Source organism: Aegilops tauschii, chromosome 1 (genome assembly GCF_002575655.3).
Source record: "Aegilops tauschii subsp. strangulata cultivar AL8/78 chromosome 1, Aet v6.0, whole genome shotgun sequence".
NCBI lineage: Eukaryota > Viridiplantae > Streptophyta > Magnoliopsida > Poales > Poaceae > Aegilops > Aegilops tauschii.
In genome coordinates this window covers 493,628,456-493,650,734 of record NC_053035.3, presented here as the reverse complement: position 1 = coordinate 493,650,734, position 22,279 = coordinate 493,628,456, and the positions used below count along the sequence as shown (strand labels likewise).

Here is a 22,279-nt window from a genome sequence, read left to right as displayed (position 1 = left end):
TTATGACAGGCAATAAAGCAGGACCTCTGTCCCTTTTTCTCCTCCAAAGATGAATGTGTTGTTTTCATTACAAGGTCATGTGATAACTTGAAGGAGGATCCGGCTTATGATCGTATTCGAATCTAGCCATACACAATATAGTCATTTGGGGGCTTCCTGTTCAAACATAGGTCGTATTCGAACCAAAGAGAACATAGCTGTCGATACCCATTTGATTGGCAAAGTGCCGAGCTCATTGGGGAGTTTTCTTTGATCATATTTGAATCATAGTTTAACCCCTTTGGGAACCGACGTGGATCGTATTCGAATCAGCGTCGTTAAACAATTCTTAAGGTCATTTGGGGGCTTCCTGTTCAAACATGGGTCGTATTCGAACCAAAGAGAACATAGCTGTCGGTACCCTCTTGATTGGCATCGCCACACCCACTGGGGGCTATATGATCGTATTCGAATCCTAGCATAACCCCTTTGGGACGGGTTTCTGGTCATATTTGAACCGGAAGCCCCTAAGTTCTTCGGATTTATAGTGAGTTCTTCTGATTATTTCAGGTGTGCACGGCGGGTCTCACTTTGCCGGCTTAACTTTGATTTATAGTACTAGTCGAATATAATCGGTGTTATTAAGACTGGTAAACCGGAATTGAGGTACCAACCTTATTACCAGGGTTATCTAAGCCGGAAGTGTGCTTGCAGGCCGATAAGTGTGTTATTACAGCTATATTAAGGACATAATTGAGGACCAGTCTTTTTTGATTCATATTCCGGGTTATATATCTAAAACTATGATTCTCAGTGCGGTAAGCTGCCTAGAGACTTGTGATTTGTCCTTCTATGCAGGATAATTAAAGGCAACTATTTGAGCTTAAGGAAAATGAATGATCGATTATGACCCGGGGAAATATAAAGGAGCCAACTTCAATGGACTTCAGCATTCAACGCGTGCACGATGGCACGGCAAAGTTAAAGTGTTGGTCCTACTCTATTACAAGACTCATCGAGTCCAAAAGGGTGAAGCATTGTTTAATAAGCCGCCTGCAGAGTTACGATGCTTGCTGAGTTGAAGTCTCCGGCTCATCCCTCTCCTCTCCTCCGGCTGTTCCCAAGACCTGGAAAGTTGACGACTTCCAGTCAATGCCGCTCAGAGCTTCAAATTGAGCTTCCTCGTCAATTAACCCGGCCGGGTCAATCTCCGGGGCGAAGGTGTGCTTACGAGCTGGCGGGACTAAGCTGATAGCTTCATAACGCGGAGTGGGGATCCTCTGATTTTCTGCATTGTAACCCGGCTGGTACTTGGTCAGATCTGTGTCGTTTCCAATGAGGGTGGCCACCGGGCGCACGATCTTCACGCAGGCTGCAAAGTCCCTTTGGTCGAAGGGTGTGCCGTCTTCCTTCAAACTGGGATAGCCGAGGGCAATGTCCGCCGGGTCTAACTCTGGAAGGAACGCCTTGGCCCGGCTCAGAGCGGCGATAGCTCCGGCTCTTGCAGAGGCCCGCCGCAGCTCTTGGACACGTTGGGGAAGAACGGCAAGCCGGCGAAGAACTTCCGCCAGATGAGTCGGCACCTCATTGGATAGGGCCACCACGGCCAAGGCGCGCTGTGACCCGGTGTAGAGTTGCTCCACCAGGGTGTACACGGCCTTCAACTTGGTCACTATGCTTTGGTTGAGGTTGGCGCTTCTGGGACCTGTGTAACAGAGTAAGATAAGCCGCCGGCAATGATGGGTTGTGAGACATAAAAAATTTAAACTGGACGAAAGCCAGTGGAATGACTTACCAAAGATTGCGGCAACCATCTGGGACACTTGGCGTTTTAAGCTGGAGAGTTCGGCGGTCTTCTCTGTCAGAGCCTTCTCCGCCTGTTCGGCCCGGTTCACCAGAGTAGCCTTCTCTTCGGCCCAAGCTTTCCGTTCAGCATCAAAGTCCGCCTTCAGCTTTTCTTGCGCAGCAATACTGGACACAAATTTGGCATTGGCCTTCCGGGTCTCAGTTTCTTGCGTCCTCAGCCGGGTCTTCAGATCGGAGATGTCAGCTTCAAACTTCTTGCAAGCAGCCTGCATAATTTCCGGGTTATAGGATGAACAGTTATTATGCAATTTTAAAGTCCCAAGCACTTTCCAAGCAAAGACACTTGGCAATTGGGGGCTAATGCATATCGAACGTTTCTATTTACAAATTGCCGGTTCAAGCGAGTAAGTCTACAACATATTCTATCATAAGTCGTAGACTTGGGGGCTAGAGTATGGTAAGAATAACAGGATAACTATGCAGTAAGCAAGAAGAAAGAAGAGTAGCACCTCAGACTTCTGCTGAATCTGGTTCACCATGCCGATCTCTACATCCCGGCTCTTATGCACTTGGCTGACATAGCCAGAGACGATCTCTCCGATGTTCAGATTGGCGTAGTCGGTGAGGTCCAGATTAACCCGGCGGTGCTGTAGCAACTCCTCCTTGGCGGAGCCCTTGGCCAATACAGTAGGTCTCCCCAGCTCAACAAACTCCATCCGGGTGATTACCACGTCCGGGTCATTGACCGGCTAAGCCGAGCTGGAGGTCTCCGGGTTAGCAGAAGCTTCTGCAGTTGCCTTGTCGGTTGGAGCGGTGGCTTCGGGAGCGGAGGCAGCTGGCGGTTCTTGAGCTGCTACCTCCGGTTCAGGCAAGTCCGGCTCTTCGACTGGCTTGGTCTTCTTCGCCCTCTTGGTGAGCTTTGCCTGGGCACTGAAAGGACAAAAAAGGTTAGTACAAAGGTATGAGCAAAGATGAGCACAACAAGAGATGATCATTATTATCCGGGTACGGTCTTGAAGGCCGGCAGGCTTGATTGCATCGAGTCACCAGAGGAGGGTGAGGTTTCCTGATAGTTTGAATCAGAAGAGTTGAGCGGTTGACGTATAACACCCGCCAAAGGATGAAAAGGGTACAAGTTGGAGAGAACCTCGGTTCGGCGTTTCCTCGATGTGTCGGGTAAGCCGGAGGAGAGGTCAGCGTCCTTGTTGGTCCGGGTGTGCCGCCGGCTCTTATGAGTCTGTTGCTTCAAAAGAAATTGAGGATCTTGATAAGCTAAAGGATGAGAAAATCTACATTTCCGGATTACCGTTCGGACTTTCAGCCTTGGCAAGGGCTCCGAGTCGGAGGAAAGTATCATTACCTCTTCAACCACCGGGTTACTTGCTCCGGTGTCATCCTGTTGATGAACAGTATTGATAAGGTGGACAGAAATAAACAATAAATACAACAAGAGATTACAGGTTCAGGGGTTACCTCTGACTCGGAGCTGTCGCTCAGTTGCAGCAGCTCTGAAGCAGTAGGCCTACTTCCCTTCTTGCGGGGAGCGGCTCTCTTGGCGGCTTTCTTAGCCTTCCTGGCCTTCTTGGCCGCCTCATGGTCATATTTGACCTTCCAGAATTTGTCATCAGCCTGAAAAATACAATGATGATTTCTTAAAAATTCAGGTGAAGGATATCTACAGAAGAAGATAAAATGTTCAGATCAGCGGCTTACCGCTGGGGCTGGGTTGGTCTTGCAGAAGGGGGCTAGCCCGGTCCTCCCGCAGTCTGCCAAGCTCTCATTTAAAAGGGCCTTGGTCATGTCTTCAGCAACGTCTTCAGGAAGATCGTTGCGGCTGTGTCGCAGGGGGTCATCTTTCCGGCCAGTGTATTCACACATTAAGCCGGGGTGGCGGCTCAAGGGGATCACCCGCCACGAGATCCAGACCCGGACCAGATCAATTCCGTTGAGACCATTGCCCAGGAGAGCCTTGATCTTGTTGATGGTGGGGAGCAGAGGTTGGCGCTCCGCTTGAGTTAACTTGTCAGACAGAGGATGAGTTGGTTCCAGACGTGAAGGCCGAAAGCCGGGCAGCGGGCTCTCATCAGCCGCGACGTGTCTTGGCAGTAGAACCACGTCTGGTTCCAGTCCTTTGGGTGACTTGGTGGCTCGGCGTAATGGAAAAGGCAGTCTCTCCGTCGCTGAATGGAGATGCCGCCAAGTTCCAAGCTTGGCCCGTTGGCGCACTCGTTCTGACGGTTCAGGTAGAAGAGCTCTCTGAAGAGCAGCAGGCTGGGCTCCTCTCCAAGGTAGACTTCGCAGAACACTTGGAAGTTGCATATATTGGACACAGAATTGGGTCCTATGTCTTGTGGCCGCAGGTCAAAGAAATTCAGCACGTCTCTAAAGAACTTTGAGCCGGGCGGTGCAAAGCCCCGGCTCATATGATCCGCAAAAACTACCACCTCCCCGTCCTTTGGCTGTGGTCTCTCCTCTGATGGGTCGGGGGCACGGTAGGACATGACTTCCTTCTTGGGCAGATAACCCGACTTCACAAAGTCCGCTAAGGTCTCGTCGGTGACGTTGGACCTCATCCAATTGCAAGTGATGGGAGCTTTGGGAGCTTTGGGAGGCATGGTGAAAGTCGGAAGCCTATGATAAAAGGAAACACGCCCGGTTTAATTATAAGCCGGAGGAAATTTACAGTTCAATGTTAAAGTGGCGGCTTATGGAGGGGACTAATGACATATATCTAGGTGCATCGGGTTATCTAAGCCGCTGGAGGTATTAAGAGTAATTCGATTGTCTACGACCTTGTCACAGATAAGCCGGAAAGTTTTATGGCACATGGCCTCCTTTGAGCCGGAAGGTTCTACGGTGCGTGGTTTCTTTAAACCAGAAATGTAAACCGCCATGGCTTAACGGGTGCAGTTTTTTACTAAGTGTGGTGAAAACAGGTTTCACACGTTGTAGTAAATAATTTGGATCAAAACGGTCGGCAAAAAGGAAAGTTTCTAGACCTAAAAACAGATGCAAAGGAAGTTCTTGGGCTCGAACGGAGCCTTTATGCAGTGAAAAGGGATCTATTTGCATTTGAAATGGGTGATAAACAGCCGCCGCGTTGGTTCTATACTGTCTTAAGATCAAGGAGAGGCAGTAAAAATGAAAACTACCAGGAACTCGTGTGCGACGGCGAAGAACGGGAAGAACAGCAGGAGCTTAACGTAGATCTATCCTACAAGGAGGAAGGAACTTACGGATGCAGGGGTTCGCCGCGGTTCTCTGGACGGTTCAGGGTGATGCAGCGGCCAAGGACGACGAGGATGCAGAGCTCTGTTGCGGCGGCGGCGGCGGCGGAGCTCGAGCGGCACGGAGCAGCGAGAGGAAGGAGACGACAAAAGGGGGAGAATGAGAAATACCCGAGGGTCGGGCTATTTATAAGGCCAGACTCATAAGTGGGCGCGAGAAACGAGGAGGCCACGGCGCGGTTATCTCGCCCGAGAGGCGCCTCGATTTTCGGGATGGCAGTAAAGATAAGATCCGTTGCGGATCTGGTGGAATAAAAAATGGACTTAATGGAAGATGACGTCACGGCGGATTACCCGGGGTCCAGAGGATGACGTCACGCCGGGTTATGGCCTTCACACAATTGTAAGCCGGAGATTTTCTGTCGAAAGAATTGAAGATTGATACGAGCCGGCTCAAATCAATCTGGGGCCTAATGTTGAGGATATAAGCCTTAGAGTCACCCGCCAGAAAGGGCCGGGTTACTCATAAGGGTCATCACTTGAAGCCGGCGCCAAGCTTAAAGACGGTGGGCCAAAGATGGGCTTAAGACCCGGAGACGGCTTAAGGCCCGTAGTGATAAACCGCCGTATGGCGAGACTTGTAGTGTAAAACAAGAATAGTTGAGAGTCCGAGCCGGACACTTTTATGAGCCGGCCGGGACTCTGAGAGCTGCTGGGCGTCAACCTCTCTATATAAAGGGACGACCCGATAGCGGTTTAAGGACAAGAAAGATCTCATCGAGAGCCAGGCATAGCAGTTAAGCTCCCTGGTCATCGAAACCCTAATCAATACCACCTCAACTGGACGTAGGCTTTTACATTCACCGTAAGGGGCCGAACCAGTATAAACCCTCATGTTCCTTGTCCCGTTAACCCCTTCAAGCTTCCTAGCGGCGATGGCTCCACGACTAAGTCCTAGCTTGAGGACATCTGCCGTGACAATTCCACGACACGCGAGGTTCAAGAACTCAAGGCACAAGTGGCGCGGATTCCGAAGATTGTCCAAGAGCAAGTGCAACAACAACTGGGAACGACGCTCACCGCCATTGTGCCTACCTTGATTCAGGGGCTGACGACGTGGATTGCGGGCGGCCAACAAGGGCCTCCCCCGGTTCCCAGCTTCACGGCCAGCAACTCGCACAACACGCAGGCGGCGCCATTGGTGTCTCCGGCGGAGGCGGTATTCGTGTCTCCGGCGCCGGCACGGGCATTGGACCTTAATGCACCCGGGTGTACGCCGCCCGGCACCTCGCCAGCAAGCGGCCCCTCCGTCAGTTGCACGCGGACGCCCGCCGTTGGCGGTGCCTCGACATTAGCCGAGCTCGACGGCATCACGGTAACTAAGCCTCTCGGCCGATGACTTCATCTCCTTGCCTTTGACTGGGCATCCCTGGCGCCCTACATGTTTTCGCAGGGCGCCACCGATGTTCCTTGCACTCTCCTGCACTTCGTGGGCGGCGAGTTGGTCGATGTCGCCAAGGGCAGAATCGTTCAACCGGGCAACCGCGTGTTCCACGGTAATCCGATGCCACCCACCTTGTATAGGGTTGAACTGGTTCGGGTGCTGCCAGGTTGCGACGAGTTGTTACCTCCGATTCGACCCGCTGGGGCCGACGAAGATGATGTGATGACCCTCAGCGCCTGTGTAAGCTGGCCCCTGCTTTGGCCGAAGAGCCAGATTCGTTTGGGGGCGGGGGACACCACCCCACAGACAAGACCGCCAGTCGTGCCAGCGCCAAGCCATGGCAAGAACGCCGCAACGCTACCGGACATGCCGGACATCCCTATGGCACAGGATCCGGACATGCATATGGCACAGGATCCGGACGACGACGACAACGACGGCGGTACATTTTCCAACGTCGATAAGTACTTTGCCGAACATGGGTACGGTGACGAGTTCTGCGGGCCTCCTTCTCAAGAACCCAACCCTGAAAAAGACGACCGCGATCTAGCTGGTACGGCGGAGAAACCCAATTGCAACAGGCGTCGTCTGGCGTTCAGTTCTCAGGAGACGCCTCCAGCTGCCGCCTTCACCGAGCCTCAGATAGCTGAGGTGCCAAATATTATCAGCCCCAACACGCTCAAGAAGGCGGTCTGTGAGCAGAACTCGACCCCATTACAGCTGATCAGGAAGAAGGGACGGAAACGAAAGACTAACAAGGGCGCCAGTGCGAGCCAGCCGGCACCGAGTACGATCCGTGCTCAGGACGGGCCACCTTCACCTAAGGATATCTCGAGGAGGGTGCATGTGGCGGGTAGGCCGATGCTACCGACAAATATGCTCAATGCTGCAACCGGTGCTATGCGGAGTCTCCATGACAGTGTTCTTTCTTTGGAGAAGCGGCGTCTCAGAGAGAATGATGTGGCATACCCGGTTTTCGTGGCCAAGGTGCCAGAGGGCAAGGGCTTTGTGGATAGCGCCGTCGGGGGTACGATCGTCCTGCGGTTTGATGACATCTTTGCTATGCTTAACCTTCATCCGCTGCACTACACCTTCGTTCGGCTGTTCTCGCTGAGTATGGAGATGCGGATCATTAGAGACAAGACCCCGGACATTGTGATAGTCGACCCCTTCTACATGCGTGCCAAGATCTTGGGCAGCGCTGGGGACCGGCAAGTCACGAGTTCACACCTTGAAGGCGTCATTCTGGCAAACCCAGATAAGGATAACTTCCTCGTGCCTTACTTTCCCGAGTAAGTCATCTCCTAACCGCCCCGTAACATATGATTTCTTAGATTTCGATCGTTCTTTTTTTTCTAACATTCTGTGTTCTGTGCAGTGACACACATTGCACACTCATCCTCTTAAGCCCGAAATATTCCATGGCCACGTATTTCGACCCTGACCGTCACTCCAAGATAGACTACACAAATATCAAGAAAGTTCTTGATGATGCTCTCCCCGGCTACGCCGCATCTGGAGGCACCTTTAAGAGGCCATCTCGTCGGTACGGCATGCACGTGTTCACCCACAATACGACGTTCCCCTGCGTCAAGCAGCCGCCTGGCGGTCAGAAGGATGCCTACTACGCCCTCCATCACATGCGGGCGATCATACGGGACCATAATCACCTTCTGCTACCAAATAATCTCAAAGATTGGGCCGCAAGCTTGGCGGCAATCCAGGACGCGGACATCCGACAAGAATTCTTCGCATCCAGTCGGAGTTTGCAGAAATCATCCATCAAGATGTCCTTCGTACCTCGAGGCAGTTCTACCTCAAATTTCAACCATCCAACAGCGAGATAGACACAATGCAACAAATGCAGGCTGACAACGCCCGCGACTTCATGACCATCACGACAGACGGCGGCTTCATCCACGCTCCGGTCCCATGAGTCGAGTCGAAAGTAGTGATGCTATGTGTAGTTCTGAAACATTGATTAGCTCTTGTTGTAATTAAACTTTAATGAACTTGTATGTCTCTTTGGTTTGGACAGTCGTTCAACTTAGATGTAATCGATGCTATTTATTAGTAGGACCATGAATCGTGCTATTAATGTCTTGCTTTTCTCTTCCGATCCTTTTGTTGCATACTTATATATTGCTTATGTATTGTCTGTTGTTTGGCTAGTGCATAGAGATGCCGTCGTATGTCGTGTATAAGGGTAAGGTTCCCGGAGTCTACGACGACTGGGAGGAGTGTCGGAGACAGGTTCACCGTTTCAGCGGTAACAGTTACAAAGGGTACACCACTAGGGCGGAGGCGGAATCTAGATATGCGCGCTATCTAGCGGGAGAGAGGAGGGAGCGTTGGAGGAACCGGATGAAGACCAGTTTCATCGCGATGATGCTCATCGTGATGACCGCAGCTCTCTTCTATGTGATGGTAGTTTAGATGATCGATATCGACTTGTAATGTGAAGACAAACTCGCTACTCGCGGTCTCGAGACTTGTAATGTTCTATCTTTATTCGGTCTTTTGAATTCAGAGACTAATATGATGAATTGTATTCGGAGACTAATCTTCTATTGTATTTGATGAATCTGCTGTTGCTGTGTGGTGCTGCTTATATTCTGTCCAATAATATATTTTGTAATTTGTGCAAAAATCAGAAAAGAAAAAAAAATCCCTAATATACAACTAATGGCGCATCACACCGCAGTGCGCCATTAGTATGCCAAAGGATACTAAAGGCGCATCACCATGCAGTGCGCCATTAGTATGCCCAAAGGATACTAATGGCGCATCACCACGCGCTGCGCCATTAGTATGGCTAGGCACATGGGTAAATATGGCCCCCTGGGAGGCTTACTAATGGCGCACCGTGGCCTATACTAATGGCGCACTGCCTGGTGCGCCATTAGTATACCAGATACTAATGGCGCACTAGTGGTGCGTCATTAGTAAAAAATACTAGTGGCGTGGTGCTAGTGGCGCACCAGTAGTGCGCCATTAGTAGGCAAAACTGATGCGTCACTAGTAAGCCTTTTTTTAGTAGTGTCAGACCTTGTTGAAGCTAAGGAGTCGAATCTGGTTGCCGAAGTTACCGCATCATCATTGGAATCGGAAAAAGAGAAGGTATGTATGATTTGTTCATGGAATTACGAAAATATAAGCAATCATGTGCGTTTTTTCCTAAACTCCGACATGGGTCGGCCCAACAAGCCCAGCATCTGGGTAGGGCTCAGGCCTCACTTTCCCACATGCAGCTGGACTTAACCCAAAGCTCGGGAAAAGCCGAGTAAACCATGTTTTTGGGATATTATAAGAAAACTAGGTATAACATGGTATTATTTGGTTCCAAAAATAGGTCTATTTTTATTTAAATTTGCAAAAAAAAAAATTGGGCCGTTGGTTAGGTCAGGCATGGGCTTCGGATTACAAGGTCGGGATTTGCAAAGCCCAGCACAAAATCCGACCCAGCTCAGTCAGTACCTAGGTTTAGTTGTTCCTTTGATTTATATATACATATGTGGGATGTAGATAGATTTTTTCCTATCACAAGAGCAAAATATACGAGCGATGTATGTACCCATTATTTAGAGGACCATATTAGTTACGAAGCACTTTGGTTTTGCTAACCCGAAATCTGAGTTGGCGCGGAAATTCAGCGGGATGCCCAGAGTTTAACTTGACCCACGGACTGTGTAGGTTGAACGAGGCAACGCAAGGAAAAAAATAAAGCGGTCAACCAACACAGACATGACGAAATACCAGTGGTGCTCATGGTCAGGTGTTGTCGGTCTCAAGGCGGACAAGGCCAAGAGGATCATCAGGAAAGGCAAGCCGGACCTCTTTTGTTCAGTGGTTCCACAGAACCAGTTTCTGACCATGGCCTACTGCACAAAATCGTGTTAGGCTCATAGTGGACAGATCCAACCGTGTAGTGCGAACTCCCCGTGTTGGTTAGTGAACAACGAAGTAAAAAAAGAGAATCGACTGCTTAATTCAGATGTGCTTACTGAATTATATTCTCTATCGATCGTAGGAAAGATGATTTAAGATGCTTAATAATTGTCTGTCGTAAACCTTTGCTTTGATGAGGTGTGTGAATGATTGCTAACATCTGAATTTGTGGCACTTTGTAGAATGTTATAAGAAACTAGCCGATTAGCACTAGTAAGCATGTTTTACTACAAATAATTTTGACCAACAATAGTCACAACACTCGCTTGTAACAAAATTGTGGACCAAGTGGTACAAGAAACCGCGCCCTTGGAACAAATCACGACTACAACTACAGTGGCGGAGCCAGGAATTTGCTCCTGGGTATTCTTGTCAATGTACAATCTTATTTTCCAAAGCAATATAATAGAACAACAAATGTACAGTAAGATGGCAACATCAATAAAGCAATGACCTAGTAGCAAAATATCATTGTTGCAATATCTCTAACAATTAAGAAACTCCCTTTTTGGAAGAGATTGATGACATCCTCATCCCTCACTTGCTTGAAGAAATGTACCAAGCAATTGTTTAAATATGCATCACTCATTTTGTTTCTTAGTGGATTCTTCACGTTTTCATTGAGGAAAAAACCCTCTCAACTCTAGCAGTGGCCACCGGATGAATGAGCACCAACTTAAGAAGTTTGTAAACAATTTAATATTATTCATTCTTTCTTGACTCAACCATCAGAACTGAAAGCTCGCATAGATTCTTCAAATTGCTAAACCTTTAAAAGCATAGGCAAAGAATACCTTGGTGGATGTAGACTGTGTCGACGACGATGGAGGCCGGACTGCCGGAGGTGAGCCATCCATTGTGGAGGGCGTTGGGCGCCTGCAGGGGGCCAGGGAGGCCGAAGGTGGAGCCCGCAAAGGGGTTGTAGATACTGATGTGCGAACATCAGATGCTGGATATCTTACACGTAGACTTGTTGAAGTAGTTCAACATATTATTGTGCGCATGGCAGAGGAGAGGCCGAAAGGGTCGGACTCGGAGGGGAGGGCTGAAGGCCGAGTGTATGGAAGGGAGATGGCCGGCTAGAGGGGAAGGGAGGGACCGAGGGACAGGGCTGGCCGCCGGACCTGGAGTTGCTTGCCGCCGACGCCTTCAGCTAGGTTGGGGAATGGGTATTGATTTGGGAATTGGGGGGGGGGGGGGGGTCAGTAGGAGACGAGGTGCTCAGCTGCTCACCCGCCTAACTAGACACCAGTCAGTTGTGTCTATCTTGGTGTATGGTTGTCGCGTGTGTGTGTGCCAGTTTTGGCTGGACTAGAGTTTGTGGGCAAAATGTTCATGGTATAACACATGTAGTAATTTTTTGGGACCAAATTCTTTTGTGTTCCAAAGGATTCTCGGGAAGACCCCCCTTGCCGCCACTGGCTACAAGTGGAAGAATGGTTAAACGCGCGACTAAAAAACAAAATTTGGGGCCTTCTCTGACAAAAAGCTTCAACGCTCATGGAACAAATAACGAACACAAGTGGAGTATCCCTGCAAAAAAAAAAAAGAATACAAGTTGAGTAAAAAATTATGACCCGAGCAAACAATTTTTGAATTTTGTGGAACAAAAATTTAGCCTCTAGATCAAATCACAAGTGTAAGAGAGACAAAATTTGGACTAAGTGGAGCATCTTACAATTAATGTTGTTAAAAAATGCTAAAGTTACATAATCAATCTACGCATACGACCTACGGACTCCAATGCAATCAATCTCCTCCCCAACATTTCCACGTGTGGGCCTCCTCCCTCCCCTTAATTTCCACAGAGAAACAAATATAAAATAGTGGCATAACAGAATTGACTTGATTCCACCAGCACCACAAATCAATCACATACGAGCACCGCTACAAAAAAGTGTACCATGAAAAACTAAATAAGACATTATATTGTCGCTCACATTGATCCTCGCTGAAAAATATTTAGATTATCTAAAAACGAAATACTTCAACCACATGGCACCTATTAGTTGCTTCCAGGTAAGTCCATCATCCAACATGGTGTGTACGCAAAAGAAACCTGGTAAGCAGATTCATCTCCAACAGGATATAAGGCGGTTGACGGGATGCGTTGCCACGCTAAGCAGATTCATCTCCAAGTCCGCCGAGCGTGCCTTGCCGTTCTTCAAAATTTTGAAGAAGGCAGGACTAATGAAATGGACCCCGTAAGCAGAAACAGCCTTGCAAGAGTTGAAGACCTACCTGTCATCAGTGCCCACCTTGGTTGCGCCCAAACCCGGAGAGCTGTTGTTGCTCTACTTGGCAGCAACCAACCAAGTGGTCAGTGCAGCTTTGGTAGCATAGCGGGAAGCAGGAGATGTGGAAAGTGGCCGGGTCGCGGCAGAGTCAGCAGAGGAACTGGACAGCAGTAAGCACGGTAACGAGAACAGCCCCAAGGACGCAGCAAGGAAGAAAGTGGTGCAGCACCCAGTTTACTTCATCAGCTCCTTGTTACAAGAGGCTAGGTCGAGGTACTCTGGTGTGCAGAAGTTGATCTTTGGCCTCATCATGGCCTCAAGAAAACTGCGCCACTACTTCCAAGCCCATGAGATCACGGTTGTTACTCGTTTCCTGTTGCATAGGATACTCCGAAACCCTGAGGCTACTGGCAGAATAGTGGAATGGGCTTTAGAGTTATCCAGTTTTGGTTTGGAGTTTGAGAGCACTTCAACCATTCAGAGCAGGGCATTGGTAGAGTTTATCACAGAATGGACGCCAACCCTTGATGAGGAGGCAACAGAAACAGCTCTCCCCGGCAAGGAATCACCCCAAGAATTGATTATGTATTTTGATGGTGCTTTTTCCCTGCAAGGTGCAGGAGCTGGCGTGCTTCTTGTTGCCCCCTCAGGGGAGCACCTGAAGTACGTCGTCCAATTGCACTTTGCCCAGGAAGACGCCACCAACAATACAGTTGAGTATGAAGGGCTCCTTGTCGGGCTCAGGATTGAAGCGGAATTGGGAATCAAGAAGAGGAGATTCACAGCTAGTAGTGAGACAAGTCAACAAGTATTACCAAATCCCATTGATGGAAGCACACGTTGAGGAAGTAAGGAGGTTGGAGGAGCGATTTGATGGGTTGCAAATAGAGCACGTGCCACGTGCAGAAAACACCATAGCTGATCACCTGTCAAAGTGTGCTGCACAAAAGCTTCCTGTGGAACCAAGTTGACTAGGCCTTGACTTTATGGACTACAGCCTGAACTCTATGTTCAAGTTGCTTACTAGTGTAGCATAGAGAAGGGAGTCTGCCCCGTAGCTCGATTAGGTGTCGTTCTGAGGGACCAGAGAACTACCGACAACTCCTCGATCCACCTCCTGCCGTGCTTCTGCAGCGTATCGAAAGTTCTTGTCTTGAGTCCACGAAGCACTTCAGCGTTCGCCCTCTAGGCTTGTCCATTGCTCCGGGGATGTGCCACAGAAGCGAATGAGTTCTTGCATCCGAGGGCTTGAACATATTGCATGAAGGCGTGGCTTGTGAACTGGGTGCTGTTGTCGGTGATGATCCTTGCCAGAACTCCGAAACGACACACCAATTCTTTCAAGAACTTGATAGCTGATTGGGCAGTCACCTTCCTCACGGCAGTCACTTCCGGCCACTTTGTAAACTTGTCGATGGCAACGAACAAGAAGTCAAAGCCCCCGAATGCTCGGGGGAAGGGGCCGAGGATATCGAGCCCCCAGACCGAAAAGGGCCATGACAAAGGGATTGTCTATAGAGCTTGGGCAGGCAGGTGTGTTCTCTTGGAATGGAACTGGCAGGCTTCACATGTCGTGAAGAGCTCAACTGCATCTTGGAGGGCTGTGGGCTAATAGAATCCTTGCCGGAATGCTTTCCCAACTAATGCCCTTGATCCAATGTGTGAGCCGCACATTCCTCTGTGAATCTCAGCCAGCAGTTCCTTTCCGTCCTCCCAGCAGACACACTTCAATTTCACACCGTTGGGTCAGCGGCGCCTTGAGGGAGGTGAAGCAGGGGGCGGCGGCTCCTAGAAGCAAGGGAAGCGGGGGGGCGGCGGCTCCGGGAGGCAGGGGAAGCGGGTGGCGGCGGCGCCGGGAGGCAGGGGAAGCGGGTGGCAGCGACGCCGGGAGGCAGGGGAAGCGGGGGGTGGCGGCGAGATCGGGGGAGGTTGGGGATCGAGGGGAAGCGGTGGAAGAGTGGGTGTGTGTTTTTTTCCTGCACAGGTTCGGGGAGTTCGGGAACAAGTGCACCGGGCCCTATATATATTTGAGGTAATTAAGGTCTCTCTCTATGGGTTGATCTTGAATTTTTTCGACATTAAACGAATTTTAACATGCAAATTGATGTTGGAATTTGAATTTTCAAAATTTCTATGTAAATTGACACAGAAGGACTTAAATCTCATATATATTTTTAATATGCTTCATGTTTGTGCTCTATTGATTTTTTTGTGGTAAGCATGCCAATGGCATCTCCACACCATAATTATAAATCTGATTCTAGTGACAATCGTTTTGTTATGGATGATATACATGCCCATCAACAATTTAAAGTAGTAGTCCAAATTAACAATCTGGTTTTTCCTAGTCAAACCTCCTTTAATTGTAGAATCATTTTTTACCCTAGTCTTGGGGGTATTAATATCAACAAATTGGAAGTGGTAGTTCTAAAATTTGGTTTTTGTTCACCAACTTCCCTCACTTGTTAAAATAATTTGAAATACTAAATAATAATAAAAGTTGTTTTTGTGATTATCCTCCATAGGTCATTGTCTATTATACTCATATATTTTGAAATTTTTAAATACGTAGATACAATGATCTCTAATTTTCCATATAAACTTGTTGAGTGGTTTGCTTCTAAAGAAGCATGAATCATATTTTGCTTTGTTGTATTAGGCATAGTATGAATATGGGAAACTAATCGACCAATAAAATAATACATTGCGCTAAGAAATTATCCATAATAACTTTATTTATCTTTCTTTTTTGTGATCTCTCAGGTAAGAAGGTAAACCAGGTGATAAAGCAAGGCTTATGTCGGTACAAAGGACGATCTGCAGCTGCAAAGAGAACATCGGTGACCTTGAGAGCGTGCTGGTGGTGATAGCGCACCAGTGTTCACCGTAAAGCCCACTACCTTAAGGTACTCACTGCCTTCTAATGCACTGTCTTTTTCTTCTCTGGAACTAGGTGTACACAACCTGTGGTTTTTGGTTCTTTTATATATGCAGTTCTGTTACAAAACTATGTTCCTGCCTTATATTTCTGAATGCTTTGCTGATCAAATGTACTCTAGAAGTAGATGTTCTGTCCTGTTCTTTGTCTTTTTTCTTTTATTATGCACTTGTACTACTCAGGGAATTTATGTAGTTGTTGTGTGCATTATTGTGATGCATCATGTGTGAGTGTGTTGCTTGATTTCAGAACGATTATTTCTGAAATAAGACATCATATAGAATGTCCACGATGATTTCAAAACGATTATTTCTGAAATAGTTAACATCATGGATCAAAAAATGAGGTGTAACTTGCATTGAAAAAAGAGTTCTTTAATGAACCAAACGGAAACACGTGAGCGCCTCCTTAACATTGAATAAAACCACGCTACCTAGAAACGGTGCATAGGCAGACAAATGAAAAAGGGAATAACAGATCAAGGTATGTAGAAAAGATGCACGGAGAAACAAATAAAATAGTGGCATAACAGAATTGACTTGATTCCACCAGCACCACAAATCAATCACATACGAGCACCGCTACAAAAAAGTGTACCATGAAAAACTAAATAAGACATTATATTGTCGCTCACATTGATCCTCGCTGAAAAATATTTAGATTATCTAAAAACGAAATACTTCAACCACATGGCGGCTATTAGTTGCTTCCAGGTAAGTCCATCATCCAACATGGTGTGTACGCAAAAGAAACCTCTTCCATTGAATAGCGGCAGCGGGACCTCATATTACCCAGGTACCGTATCCTTGAGCTGTTTAAATGGTAGGCTACCATTGAACAAGGGCACACCCCTCTTTCATTAAAGAAGACAATTTCTTTATAGGGATGAAAACCAAGACAATAAGGGCCTTCAATGTAAGCATCACACTTTTTAGGCCAGTCTGTAATGCTAACAAGATCTTCGTCGTCAGAGTCCCAATCAAAACCATCTTTCGCTACTGCTTCGTTGTATTCATCTGCAAGCTTAAGGTTGATATTACTCTTCAACAACAACTGGATATGCTCAGGCGGCTGTGGGATCCATGGTCGACAGTGCCAATCTTTTTTAGTAAATGCCGGCTCAAGGTTGATTTCATTCTTCAAAACCCAGTCTGTCAGACCACACGATTCATGAAGAAACCAAACTCGAAACGTGCATCGCTCATTGGTATTCACTACACAATAGACCCCTTTCTTCGATTTGCCTAGACGAAAATGTGATCTTACTCGTCCTTTTGGCAACTTAATTAGCTGGTACTTGTCACTCGACAAGTTTATTCTGTAAGAAGATAATCACCGCTTAAGATTAATTGCCAGAATTATTTCTTTTTACATAATATACTAAGAAGAATAAATCAAAGTGTCTGAGGGTGAGTAATACCTCAAACGAATTAATCAAATTATATTGACAAAAATAAAACTAAAGTAACCATGCATTGTCGAGTGTGTGAGCGTGAGAGTAACACATTACATACATACCTCAAAAGAAAATCATCCTTTATGCGCGGGGAAGGAACGTAGAGGGACCCTTGCCAATAAGCGGCGTAGTGCATGTGCTCATCAGGATCAAGGCTACAGGAGTTTACATCGTCAACGGTTCCAACGGCAGCAGCGTCACCTTCTCGAACAAATGACGTCTCCTTCCAACGGTCTGTCCTTGAAGAGAAGACATACATGACATACGGCGTAGGCGGCCACTCGGCGCAGGTCGTGTCAGCGAGAATACGTGGGATGTACAACACCTTGTAGTGTGGTGAGATGGTGGGGTCATAGGCGAGGTAGCGGTTGTTGCGGCAGCGCCCGCACATGGCCGGTGGCCATGAGCACGCGCACGGCAGTAGGGGCAGCGGCGCCCACTGCCGCGTGGCGATATTGACAACCTTGACCCTAAGTTCATCGTTCCAGCCGTGGGTCAAGAAGAGGCCGTTGCAGTGATCCTGTACGCCGTGAACGTCTACCCCGCTGTCCGCGAGGTAGTCAAGGTTGCTGGTGATGTGGCGTGCGGTGGAGGGGCGCCCGAAGAGCCTCGCTGGCTCTTCGCTGCTGCGTTCGTCGTAGACGGCGGCGTCAACGGAGAGCGGGAGAAGGTCGGCGCGCAGGAGACGGTGGTGGTCGATGGCGGCGCGCCAGGCCGTGCAGGCGCAGCGGGAGACGGCGAGGCTGCGCGGGGGCAGGCGGCGGAGTATGTCCAGCAGAAGGTCGATGTGCACCATGTCCATGATGTCCCACCGTTACGTAGACGTAGGTTGAGTAGGCTTTGAGAGGGGGCGGACTAGGCCGAGCTACTTCCGATCGAGAGATCGAGGAGGACTTGTTTTCGTGAGGGGGAGGAACGATGATGGATTAGTTATACCTAGGTCCTGCCTGCGTGTTGGCATGAGAACTTTGCTATGACCCGGTTACCTTGATCGCCCGTTTAAATCTAGACCTATTATATTACCACACGAAACCGGATAAAACTTGTACTCTCCGACTCTGCTGCTATATGCATTTATGAGTGGCACGCGCGTTGGACCTGAAGATAAGTACTGGAGTAGATGGGATGGCGCGTGGTCCCACCAAGACGTGGCAAGCGGGCGAGGCGGATGATTTCTTCCGCAAATCATCCGGTTGTTTTTAAGATATTTCCTTTTTTTCCGCAGGTCATGCGTACGTGCTAGTAGGTGAAAGCTGCGTGATGACTTCAAATATTTGACTCGAGTCGAACACAACAAACAAGCCCGGCGCAGTTGAGGATCAAATGCTTTAGGATCATCCACCATTCAAATACTCTTTTTCTCGAACGGAGGCAAATGTTTTGGCTCATCGATTAATTAAAAAGAAGAGAATTGCCCAGTTGTCATCGATATCATCCCCTTCTTCATCTTCTTTCATTCTAACCCCTCTTTCTCCATGCTTGGTCCAACAATTATAGCTTCGCATGAAACCGTGCCGAAGCAGGTGCATGTGAACGTCTCTTGAGGAGGAGTAACCCTTCTGATTCTTACAGACAGCACATGGACAGATAATAAAACCTTGCTGGTTGTTCGCATTTGCCACTACGAGAAAATCTTTCAAACCCGTAGTGAACTCGCCGGAGAGTCGGGGACCGTACATCCATTGCCGATTCATCTGCATTATTATTATATAAAGTATATAATTAACCATCATTCATTTGTTAAACTAACTAGCTAGAAATAATACAAATTAAACAATGAACTACACACATGCATATTTTATCAATGACACATGAAAGGTTCAAGTTGCTAACCGCGATCGCGGAGGAAAAATAAATGAGAAAGCTCAAGTGTGGCTCGGACACTTCATATCATGTTTGTTTCAGGCTCTCGGGCATTTCATCGAACACCGTGTGTGCATAGGAGGAACCAAAAGCAAACCCACCACCCCCTTCTAAAAATTGTGAAGTGAGCTGAGTCCTATATATAGGGATGGGCCTTTAGTCCCGGTTGGCCAGGCCAACCAGGACTAAAGCCCCTCCCGTCCGCCAGCTGGATGGGCCTTTAGTCCCGGTTGGCCTGGCCAACCGCGACTAAAGGCCCTCGGGGACCTTTAGTCCCGGTTGGCCAGGCCAACCGCGACTAAAGCCCCTCCCGTCCGCCAGCTGTCGACCGAGCGCGCTGGGCCCAGATAGTTGGTCGCGGGTCTCCTCCCGAACCGCGACTAAAGGCCCCTTTTGTCGCGGTTCGATTGTTTTGGGGACTAATGGGGGCGTATGGAAGCCTCTTTTTGGCTAGCAGTTTCTTCTCTTGAATGAAATCTACGCCCCAATTTATTTCAGTTGATCAATGCCTCATGCGATCGGCGAACCAGACGATTAACTTGTATCCATTCCACATTTTATCTTAGCAATGGCTAGATTCTGAACTTCTGACATCATCACATAAGCAAATTAAGACAACACCACGACTACAACGGAAGGTTAAAACCAAAACAAAGAGATTAAGGTTCGATCTGCCACGCTAAGGCTCGCAGAGCACTGATACATATAAGTTTTAGACGCCAAGGATATAGTCGATATACAGAGATACTACCACGGCAAGAAACATGACAAGGTAAAAGCTCCAAGCAAATTCTTTTGGCCTTGTTGTCATCAGTGGTGGCTGCTGCATGCTGTCTCTGTTCACGTGTCTTTCGAGACGAATCCACCATGCCCTTCATGGCTGGCGTCGCAAACGCTCCTGCCGCCGCCCCAAACGGCGCCGCCGATCCTGCAAACGCGGGCGCCGACGGCCATGGTGCCAAACAGACTCACACACGAGGCGCGCTGCCCCCCATGGGAGCTCATGCCGGATAGCATGGTTGAGCGGCCTGTTCGCTCGTACTCGTGTGCGGTCGCCACACGGGCGCTGAACTCTGCCAGCTCGTGCACTAGTGCCCTGCACCGGGGGTCGCCGACCAAATCGCCCACCGCCGCCTTCTGGCGCATGTCCAGTATCCTCGCAGCCTCGGCATGGTCTCACCACGCTCGGCGGCTGCCTGCGGCGCTGCAATGTCTTCCAGCGCCTCCACCCGGAAACGCTCCACCTCAACCTCCGTGGACGGCTCCTCGACCGTCACCTCTAACGGCCTTCGCACCACGGCATCCTCCGCGGCCACCTCCATCGACTTCCCCGTCGTCGTGTCTTTGTAAGTGCAGCTCACCTTGACAAGGGATGTGGTCATGGCCTCATCTGCAGCAGCGCCGACGACCCTTGGCACGTCCACGAACAGAAGGAAGCGTCTCTCCTCATCGGCATAGAGCTCGCCAACGTCCACCGAGGCTGCACGGCCGTCCGCGAGGACGCGGCTTTTGTAGCGGCCGGATTTGACGGCTCGGACGCGCACCTCAGGGTGGACGCACGCAATGGCTATCCATGCCTGCTGGGCGGTGACAGAAAGGAGCCCACCGATGCACTGGGCGAACGCGTCTTGCACAACAGCCTCGTTCTCGATGAAGGAGTATGAGCCGCCGGTTAGCTCGGCGACGGCATGCATGGCCGCCGGATCGTGGTCGGTGCCGAAGCCGAATGTGTGGATCGGCGCGGTTGAGCGGCCGTCGTTGTTGCTGTTCCGCAGGGAAGTTGGCACCAGATCTCGGTAGCTCCTTCGCCACAAGTAGTTGTCCTGGCCATCGGAGAGGAGAATGACGCCGGCAACGACATTCTTGTGCCGGCGGCTGTCGAGCACCTTGGCGGCCTTCTCAAGGCCCTTGAGGATATCCGTGCCACCACCGGCGAAGAGCGACTGCACGGTGAGCTTCGCAGAGGCCTTCCCGGCGTCTGACATGCGCGTCAGCGGGGTGACCCGGCGACCGTCGTCCGAGAAGGACACGACGCTGAGGCGGTCGGCAGGGCCAAAGATTGTCCACGGGGAACCCCATCGCGTCCTTGAGTAGCTCGAGCTTGCGGCCCACCATGCTCCCGCTGACGTCGAGCACCGTCACGAGGTCGACAGGCGTCTTTTCCGCGGTGGACGGCGCGCCGGGAGCTTTGGCGTGCACCAGCACGGCGAAGCCGTCATGGGCCGAGCCCCTGGCGATGGCTGGGCGCTCACAGATCGATCGAACGTGGAGGCCGGTGGTGGTGTACTGTTGTGGATATATCGATGCATGGATTCGAGTGGAAGAAGTAGCGTACGCGTTGTCGATCGACTTCTTTGATTTCTGCACGTATAGAGGCAATCCATCGTTGAAGAGTAGCGTAGATCGGAAGGATCCAACTTGAAGACGCACGAACGTAGACGAACTACGACTAGATCCGAGCAAATCCACCAAGGCAGATCCGCCGGAGACACATCTCCACACACCCACCGATGATGCTAGGCGCACCACCAGGACGGGGGCTAGGCAGGAAGAACCTTATTCCATCTTAGGGAGGCGCCGCCATCTCGTGTTCCTGAGAAAGACACAAACCCTAACAAAACTCCCGAAGTTTTGTTACGTTTATTCTTGTTTTGCCAAGTTGGGAGAGAGTTTACCGCTGCATGCCATGCAATTTTTTTTACTGTTGGAGGTACAAAACTTTTCCAAATAACTTTCCAGCAGGTCCGATGTCCATCCGGAACTGAGCTCGAAGATTCTGCAGTAGATCTGTATGTCTCTTCAAAAGCTACGGTATATGCCGATTTGACTGAAAAAAACTCCATTTCCAGCCAGCCCCCATGCAAGCACGTCATCGCCTAGCCGCGGCGATGCTGTTATTTTCAGAATCTCCTGCACATCACATGGTAGGAAGGCTTCCTAGAGCAGATTGTAATTCCATGATCCATTGTCGCGTAGAAGCTATGACACGAAACGGTACCTGCGTGTACCCTGAACTAAGATTGGCCTATATGAAACGGGCCTAGGGATCCAAGCGTACCTCTATATACGAATACTCCTTCCGTTCCCAACTCTCCATATTAAACCTTTCTTGAGCAGATCTAGGCCGTGACTGATTGCAGTTCAAGTTGAAGAAGCATTGCCCGGAAAAAAAATTTGTCCTCGAGCTTGCCATTTGGATAGTATTTACTTTTCAACAGTCTTGCACACAAGCTACCAGGCCTAGTTAGCAATCTCCAGGCCTGTCTAGCTAGGAGGGCCTGATTGAACAAGCGATAATCTCTTAACCCTGCACCACCTTTGCTCTTTGGTTGTTGTACTTTCTGCCAAGATTTCCAGTGTACTTTACGCTGTCCTTTAGCG

At 49.3% G+C, this 22,279-nt stretch overlaps 1 protein-coding gene and 1 pseudogene across 1 annotated transcript; both read right to left on the bottom strand.

Moving 5' to 3' along the window:
- Positions 1–16,718: 16,718 nt before the first annotated feature.
- LOC141039198 (uncharacterized) lies at positions 16,719–17,837 on the bottom strand. Its single transcript, XM_073506519.1, has 4 exons — positions 17,293–17,837; positions 17,098–17,190; positions 16,846–16,897; positions 16,719–16,730 (listed from the first exon to the last, which is right to left on the bottom strand). Exons 1-4 carry the CDS (start codon positions 17,835–17,837, stop codon positions 16,719–16,721), a joined length of 702 nt encoding a protein of 233 aa, XP_073362620.1.
- Positions 17,838–19,557: 1,720 nt separating this feature from the next.
- LOC109748256 (probable E3 ubiquitin-protein ligase EDA40) lies at positions 19,558–21,864 on the bottom strand (annotated as a pseudogene).
- Between the last annotated feature and the right edge of the window lie 415 nt (positions 21,865–22,279).